The sequence below is a fragment of the Coloeus monedula genome, assembly GCF_965178545.1.
Source record: "Coloeus monedula genome assembly, chromosome: 3".
Classification (NCBI taxonomy): Eukaryota; Metazoa; Chordata; class Aves; order Passeriformes; family Corvidae; genus Coloeus; species Coloeus monedula.
In genome coordinates this window covers 31247617-31256467 of record NC_138783.1, presented here as the reverse complement: position 1 = coordinate 31256467, position 8851 = coordinate 31247617, and the positions used below count along the sequence as shown (strand labels likewise).

At 48.4% G+C, this 8851-nt stretch overlaps 1 protein-coding gene across 2 annotated transcripts in view; it reads right to left on the bottom strand.

The window, feature by feature from the left end:
- Nucleotides 1-3218: 3218 nt before the first annotated feature.
- Nucleotides 3219-8851, bottom strand: part of MYO7A (myosin VIIA) — a gene marked incomplete at its 3' end in the record, with an annotated part of 61151 nt that continues 55518 nt past the window's right edge. For both annotated transcript variants that reach the window (XM_082279429.1, XM_082279430.1), the window contains 8 exons: nt 8598-8711; nt 7458-7545; nt 6536-6642; nt 6155-6340; nt 5185-5301; nt 4627-4710; nt 3977-4096; nt 3219-3308 (listed from right to left, as the gene is read on the bottom strand). In XM_082279429.1, the coding sequence (XP_082135555.1) occupies nt 3219-3308; nt 3977-4096; nt 4627-4710; nt 5185-5301; nt 6155-6340; nt 6536-6642; nt 7458-7545; nt 8598-8711 (906 nt within the window). The remainder of the gene's footprint in view (nt 3309-3976; nt 4097-4626; nt 4711-5184; nt 5302-6154; nt 6341-6535; nt 6643-7457; nt 7546-8597; nt 8712-8851) is intronic.

Below are 8851 nucleotides of genomic sequence, written 5' to 3'. Positions count from 1 at the left end.
AGGATTAGGTTTCAGAGTTATCTGTGCTGAGAAGCACCCAAACCTTTCCAAGTTGCAATTTTGGAGTATTTTGGAGGCTAGAAATGCAAAAAATGAAGCATCCTCCTTTGGAAAAAGGCTAAAGGACTGATGAATTGTTGTAGAGCAGCTCCAGATCTATGAAATACGGGGAGCGGATGGTGTTAAATCCCCCTCCCCATGCCTTGCATACATAGGTGTCATGGGTACCACTCGTGGAAGTATGTGAGCAGCGAAAGTAGGAGGTGGGGAGCATGTGGGTTGAGCATGGAGTGCACCATGAGCTCCTCAGCCTGTCCCTTGGTGTTCAAGTGAGGGGCTTGGCTGTGGTCCCCCAACCGCTGCCTTTAATTGGGAAAAGCCACCTCGATGCTCTCTGATCCATGCATCTAGCTGCTGCTTGGCCAATATGCACTGGTAACTCCCTGTGCTCAGCCTCCTCATCCTCAGAAGCCTTGCTTAGGCAGAGCCTGGCCAGTTAGACCTCTGGTTTCCTTTAATGCCTTACAATCTGTCACATCTCAGTGGCTAACTATTTTTGTTCCTTCACAGCTAGCAAGGTCTGGCAACCTTGTTAAGCACATGGCTGGTCGTCTGCCTCCCACACACAAACTTTTCACCCAACACTTCCAGGGATTCAGCTCAAAACTGACTGGAAAATTCAGCCCTTGTCATAGAGGACAAGCAACGGAGACTGTCAGCCTTCAGTGTTTTTTATCCCAAAAGAAAAGATTTCAATTAATTTCCAGTCTGGGTACACTGATGGTTTCCTCCCCACTGCTGGATACTCTCACCAGAAACTGAACTGTGCAAGGAGAAGTCTTGTCCCCAAGAACCCAAGAGCCCTGATCCCACCCTTCCCCCTGGAGATGTCACCACAACTGCACAGTGCAGAACAGCCTCCCACAAGCCACTTGATGCTTTTTAATTGGAGTATTTCACTTGGACATACGTTTTTTCATGTTACATTGCTTGGTGTGAATACAAAGAGGCCAGCAGATGCCAATACATAAGACACACAGGTACACGCACACAGAGTTCCAGCCTCCCCCAAAATTATGGGGTGCATGGGAGGCCAACAGAGCTGTAAGTGGACGGATGAGGGTAGTGGGAGGGGGAAGATGACCCAGAACAGCTCTGGAAACACTGCTGTGCAGCAGGTCATCTGCTGAGTGTGCTATGGGAGGCAGGGATGGCTGGAGACTCAGAAAAAGCAGTGATGGTGTGGTGATGATAGGCATGTGTCTAAGGACAGGTGGGATCCCTGGGACAGCTGGATCATGGCAGCTGGGGAAGGGAGAGAAATGTCAAAGATGGATGGTGTGAAGGCAGCTGGGCTCCCAGCGTAGCCTTGGTTGGTGTAACCACGCTCCCATCACCAGAGTGCTTTGGGTAGGGGATGATGGAGGAATGGGATCTCCTAGCAGCCCTGTCTGGCTGGTGGATGTCTCCATGGAGCATCTCATTTGCTTTGATGGAGCAACCACAGTCCTAAGTCACTGCTGCATCCCACTTGGATGTCACAGTCCTTGAGGTCTGGTAGGCAGCACTGCCAGTTCTGCCTGGCACACCATGGTGCTGGAGACCTGAGCGCAGCTGAGCTCCACAGAGCAGCATGTGACACCCCACAATATGGACTTCTACAAAAAGCAGCCAAACCCAGTCCAATGCACGGGACCAAGAGAGGCCTCAACATCTACTGAGATCCACTCAGTGGCACCAACACCAGATCTTGGTGGACAACTGTCACCTCTCCTGATACCCCACACCCAGCCATGTGCTCCTTTGAAGCCTGGATTTTGGAAAGGCACCCCCAGGCTTCTTCCCCTGTATCCTCCCAGACACAACATGGTTTCAGCCTCCTCTCTGCCAGCAGATCCCATCTCTGCTCCAAAGTAAGCTGGTCCACGCTGCGTGGCGTTGGGTGGCAGGTGAGGCAAACAGCCAGCAGATGAGTACAGCCAGTCAAAGATGAAGAAAAGCCCACAGAAATCAGGAGTCTGCCCTTGCTGTGAGTTGGTTCAGGTCCAGCTGGGACTCATGAAGAGCTGCTTTATACAGAAACACACACACAAAGCACAATAAGATCCTCAGCTGGTACAAATGCAACGGCCAAGTTCATGTTTGAATTACAGCCCAACATAGGCTCGCCCTCAGTCTTCCAAGCATGGGGTGTTCAAAACCCCTACATCCATATTGAAGCTTGCAGTAAAAGTCCTCCCAAGGTTAATTTTTCTGGACACAGGGAGAAAAAGGAGATAACTAATTTTCCAACCTTCACTTCCAGCTGAGCCCTTAAGTCGGGAAAGATATGCCTTACTCAGCCTCTGGCAGTCATGGCTCTTGGGGAATCCCTGGGCAAGGGATTGTTCTGCAGGTCACCCTCAGCCCTGAGTCATCATCCAGATATCGGCACGAAATACAGGATTTTTTTTTTCCTTTTTAATATTTTAAAAAATAAATAGAAGAAGAAACAAAACTTTAAAATTTGTTCTTTAAATATTTCCAGCATTGCACAGATTGCACTTTAGTACTCTAGCCTGTTCGATCAGTAGGTTGTTTATTCTGATTCCTAGTTAAAATGTGCTCCTCCCAGCCTGCTTTATCTTTCCGTCCATCTTAAGAACACAGTGTATTCTTTTGTAATGACAAAAAACCCAAGCCCTGCAGTGTTCATTGGACATCTTTCTGGCATGGGTCAGGGCTTTGTTATTCCTCTTCAAACCTGAAATTCCCAGAACTTCACCAAAAACCTGTTAGCATCCTAACAGCTCTCATATTTAAGAAAATAAACAACAAATGAAAGCAAAGCAAACCACACGCACACACACACGGACACACAAATCCTCTTCCAAGAGCCTTTGTGATGCCAACCATTGGGTTCAGGCAAACCTCCTGCTGGAGTGTCTTTGCCTTGGTCATTCTCTGAGAGCAATGGTGTCCCCTGGAAATCTTTGAGGTGTAGGATTGAGTTGAGGTGCAGGGTGAGGAAGGTGAATAGGAGGTCAGAGATAGTCATCTTCGCTGGAATGGGAGGTGGGATTGGAGCCCTCAAGATCAGAGTCCAGTGAACTCCCTGATGGTGTTCGGCTCATCTTCCACATCTGGGAGGCAAAGGTTCTTGCCCAGCTGCACGGGTATCCCACAGCCCTCAGCTGGTGAATGAGCCCCATGACCACGTGCCAGTGGCTTCTTGCAGTTCACTTGCTACCCTTTGCACTCCTCTGTTTGCTCATGGCTGTTAGCATCTGGCTGATGTACGAGGTCAAAAGATCATCCATCTTGTACCCCTGAGGAGGAGAGGGAAGATGTTAGCAGCCTCTAGAGCACAGTTTACGCTCTCTGGCTTGCGCTTGCGTTGACCTGTTTCCCCATTCTCCTTGGGTGAATGTTACCTCCACAAGGAACAGTGTCCAAACATAATTTGCAACATTGAGATTGAGGAACTGCCTGTCCCAGGATGCTGCTGAGGCTAAGGACATAGGGAGCTTTGGATAGGACATGAATTTTCAAATGGCCAACAAAATACTGAATGCCTCAGATTAGTAACAATTAATCCAGAAAGAATTTTTATCTTTTGTGCTTTGGGTTTAAGATAGTCTAGGAGGAGGTTTGTTGCTGTGATTGTTACTAGGGACAAGCTGGGTAAATGATACTGGTTAAAGGGCTCAAGAGTACCCCTTGAGCCCACACCAGCTTTAAGGTGTTTTTCAGCCCAGTGATAGGGAGCAGTCCCTTGTGGTTCTGACACAGCAACACCCCAGGCACCTTAGGCTTGCTTGTATGTTGGATGATGGACCAAGTGAGAGCTCTGATTCATTGAGCAGAGCCATAGGAAATTCAGAATGAGAAAAAATGTATCAGCAGCTCTTCTGAGAGACCACTTTCAGTCCAGAGAATCCCTGAGACACAATTTGTTGCTAAAGACAGGATTTGTCTAACCTTTAACGCTTCTTACCAGGGAGGTCTCACAGAGCAGCTTGCTTCCTCTCACCAAGTTGCCAATGGTTATGTGGAAGTACGTGTTGCCACTGCTCCAGTTGGAGATCTTGGTGAAGGGGTGAGTGATGAGAATATCCTGGTGGGAACACAAGACTGACACTCAACATGCAAGAGCCTCAACTTCCATGAAGGGCTGTGGGCACTTCTCATGTCCCTGTTCACTTTCCATTACAGCAGGCCAAGGATGTCTACTGTGATAAGACTCATGGGAATGGCAGTGAGATCAAGACTCCAGATCCTCCATATCTTGTGAAGGACTGCCATACTAGAGTGACCATGCAGGTGGTGGAAGTAACTAGTAGGATCTCATTTACTCCAGCTCCTTTCCTATTGCCTGTGAAAGGATTAAGGAAGGAGTGTGTGCATTCTCCAGGTATCGGGCCCTAATAGTTGATGCTCCCAATCCATCTTTTGTTGAAAAAGGCTGGGCTGGCTCTGTGCAACAGTGAATTTCTGCCTCCAGAAAGTTTTCTGTCTATCCAGCCTTTCTAACTAGGCTTAAAGAGAACTCACTAAGTTCTGAACAACACACTCTTTGGGATGTCTTCTGTAAGGGCTTGGGGACTGGGCTCAGGAGCATCTGGTGAATACCTAAGTTTTGCTTACCTTGGTTTTGGGATCAATGAGGCTGACTCCATGCTTATTGATGGCAATTAGAAGGATTTCTGGATAATTTGGCTCTGTAGTTTGCTGTTGGAAATGAGATGAACTGGTTAGAGTATATATCAAGCAAAATCAGACCCCTTCCTATTTCCTCTCTCCCTGTTTTCTCCTGACAGAACTGGCTTCTAAAGTCCTTGATGGAACTCTAGTGCCACGGTGGATGGTCCAGATTTGGTTTGTGGTGGGTAGAGACACATCCCTTGGAAAACCACAGGTTCCCCTTTGCCTTGGCAAAACAGAGAAGGGCTCTTGTGTGTTCAGCAGCACAACTGTGGGAACAGCCCCAATGACTGAGATATGCTGAAGCTCTACAATGCTTCTGTCAGTGTAAAGAGGCAAGGCAGCAATGAATGAGTGTATTTGCCCTTTATGATGAAGAGTATGACACTACTTCCCTGTTTCATCAGGGTTGTCCCAGTCTGGTTCAGATCTGGAACCCCTCTGTGGTACAGGGCTCCTGATCTTGGCTACAAGCTGCCAGCTAACCCCCAGGGCAGGTACCTTCACTTCAAAGAATGCTGATCCAAATGTAGGCCACTTGAAGATAATCTTTAGAAAGGCAAGCTTGGCTTCTTCTCTTGTTTTGCCCGCGTGTTTGTTGTAGTATGCCACGATGGACTGCAACAGAGAACGTAACAGAGATGGAGGGTTTGCACCACCTGGCACCAGGGATGTTTGCAGGGAAGGAGCATCAGTCCCACAATGATAGACCCATAGAAGAGTTTGGGTTGTAAGGGACCTTTGAAAGATCATGTAGTCCAAATCTCCTTCAGTAGGCAGGGTCACCTTCCACTAGAGCAGGTTGCTCTGAGTCCAGTCCAACCTGGCCTTGATGCTTGGTTCTAGTCTCTGCTCCAATAACACTTAAAAAAGTGCTGTCTGGTCACAAGAGCAGGGCCTGGAACCAAAGCAGGTCCTTCTTAGATGAGCTGAGCTGGTGACTCCATTAAAGACATTATAAATTTTGATTCTTCAATTTATACAGCAGATGAGACTGAGAGACCTTAAATCCAGAGATGCTGATATCAGATAGGAAATGGAAAGGACTTATCAGACTATTTCTTGACAGTGAGACACATCTAATGTTTTAAGGCTAGACCTGTCTGCACCTGTGCCACAGTTCTCCCTGTGTGAAGCATGGAGAATTATCCCTTTACTCATTAGTCTGCATTAAATGACAGACCACCTCTACAGGAGACCATCTCTTAGCATGTTTCCATCTGGCTTTGCATCCACCGCTACAGCCACAGCCTCAGGACAAAGAAAATCCAGGGAAAGGCATGTGTATGTGAACATGCATACACAATTTCTTCTCTTGGTGGTGCCAGGGAGGCTGAAGCTCTGATAAGGCTCAAGAAGGATCAGGGGTCACTCATTCTGGCAGTCCAGCTTCAACACCGAATGTCAATGAAAGTTACCCCAGAGACTGGGCATCTCCCAGCCACACCTATGAACTAAGCTGCTGGTTTACCCTTTTCCAGTCATCTGGAGAGAGCTGCCGGATGAGGTCCTGAGGCACCAGCTCCTTCAGGAGTTTGGGGATGCTGGGGAAATAGGACTTGTCATCCTCAAACTTGACCCGGTAGATGAGAGCCGCCAGCTGCAGGACCTCTTCCCGTGAGCACTTGTGGTAGCCACGCAGGTACTTTGGTAACTCCTGCATGGAGGAAAGAACAGAGAGATAGAGAGGATGCCTGTGGACCTTCATCCTCAGATGTTAAAAGGAATTTGTGGAGGTACCCAGCCCCTGGCTAGGAGGCTGTGCCCAGGGAACATTTGCAAATGGACAAGTCCTTACACCTACTCCTAATCCCTCCCAAGTCTCCACAGCTATTGCAGAGTCCTGGCACACCTGGTAATAGTGGAAGATTGAGTCTGCCATTGAGTCTTTTCCAGGCGTTGTGCTGGTCCACAGTTTTTTCATGAAGAACACTTGGTAGGTGAGGGAAGGCACTATACCTGTGCAAGTGAAGCAAACATAAGAGCAATGGTGAGAGTACCAGCTGGCGATTGGTGTCTGCATCCAGCAGTGCCCATGCACCATCACAACCTGCAGGGACAGGGCCATTCACAAGGCCAGCTGGGCTCTGACGTTGCAGAAAAAACCACATCACTGCCATGCAAAGCTTTAATAAAGTGAAAAAAGTGTCTGGGTTCACTTCCACAACCTCACTGATAGTGCCCATGCCTAACACAGGACAGAGGAGTTGTACCCTGGAGGTACCTGTGTCTTGCAACCACTGGTAAATTCAGCAGAGCTGCAGCCAGTTCCACTGTGGATGTGGTTGGTGAGGTGAGATGAATCCCACCACTGGAACCTTCCTGCAGGCACTTCCTGGAAAGCTGTCCTCCAGCAGGTGTTCCTCACAGGGGCCAGGACTAGCCCTGGAGCAGAGGTTTTGCTGCTCCTTGACGGATTACCTTCCAGGTGATGTCCGCAGGGATTGTGTAGAGAGCACCACCCCTATCAGTGTGGCCCAACAGATCACAGAATAGAATCTGTGGCCCAATAGAATCACAGAATCACTGAGGTTGGAAAAGACCTCTAAGACTGAGTCCAGCCATTAACCTAACACTGCCAGGTGCACCGCTAAACCATGTCTCTAAGCACCACATCTATATTTTTTTGAACACTAGAGGACAGTGATTCCACCACTTCCATGAACAGCCTGTTCCAGTGCTTGTGGCAGACTATGTGGTCAATCTTGTTTGAAAGGGATGGAGGGCTGTAGGAAGGCTGTGTGTGACCCATAAAAGAAAAAAGTCATCGTTACCATCTTTTGCTGGTCTTGCTTTCTTTATCCAGTCTGTCAGGTGTCTCACAAAGTCAAAGAAGAAATCTCCTTCTGGCACGCTGATGACCTAGGGGACACAGCCCATAAAGTCATAAAGACTAAGCAAGTGAGTCATACAACAGGATCACAGAATATCCTGAGTTGGAAGGGACCCAGAAAGATCATCAAAGTCCATCTTCTGGCCCTGCACAGGATATCCTTAAGAATCACACCATGTGCCTGACAGCACTGTACAAATATTTACTGAACTCTGTCAGGCTTGGTGCCTCCTCCCTGGGGAGCCTGGTCCAGTGCCAAACCACCCCTTGGGTGAAGAACCTTTTCCTAGTATCCAGTCTAAGTGCCCCCTGACACAGCTTCATGCCATTCCTTCAGGTCTCATCACTGGTCACCCCAGAAAAGAGATCAGTGTCTGCCCCTCTTCCTCCCCTCATGAGGAAGTTGCGGACTGCAATGAGGTCTCCTCTCAGTCTCCTCCAGGCAGAACAGACCAAGTGACCTCAGCTGCTCCTCATATGGTTTCCCCTCAAGGCTCTTCACTGTTTTCATAGCCCTCTTTAACAGCTTTATTTCCTTATATTGTGGTGCCCAAAACAAGTGACAAGACACCACAGGCAGGGTTGGCCCCAGTCCCTCTCCTGTAGTTGCTGCTCACTGCTTTGTGCTGCTAACACTGAGGCGTTATAAACTGCTGATGTGAGAAAGCCACTGCTAGTGCCTTGCTTCAGGCTCTGTCTCTAATTTCACCCATTACTCCTCATTGCAACTTGTTTCACCACAATTCTTTTCACTTCCTGATGACTATCTCCATAGATTTCTCCCAGTTTCCAGAGGCAGCTCTAAGCTGCACATTTTTCTTACTTAGTCCTTTCTCATAAACCCAAATCAGCAACAGGCCAGGAGAGCTTTGTCTGTCTGTGCTTTAAGTCCTTTGGGGTGACTGCTAGAAGTCAGGGCTGTGGGACTGCAAACCTCACCTGTATCAGATCAGATCTGACTTAGAAATGCCACACAGCTTGTAGAGAAATGCTGATGCTGCTCACCACGTGGCTGTGGCTCCACAAGTGTGTACCCACTGGTAAGCAGGTTGTCCTGAGTACCTCAGGGTGGGTCACTCACCTTGTCGGAGATTTTGACGAAGAGGCTGAAGCCCTCAGAGGACTTCAGGAGCAGCCTGTTGGAGATGTTCTGGCAGAAGTCCTTGGCTTTTGTGCTGGATTCCACCTCAAATGCCTATAGAGAGAGGAAGATCATCACCACTGCTGTCTCAAGGTTAGTTTCCACTTTTTGCTCTCTTTGAGGAGCTCCAGGTGCACAGAGGGATTTAGATGCCCACCACCAGTGAAATCAGTGACATTGTGGACTGGGGCTCT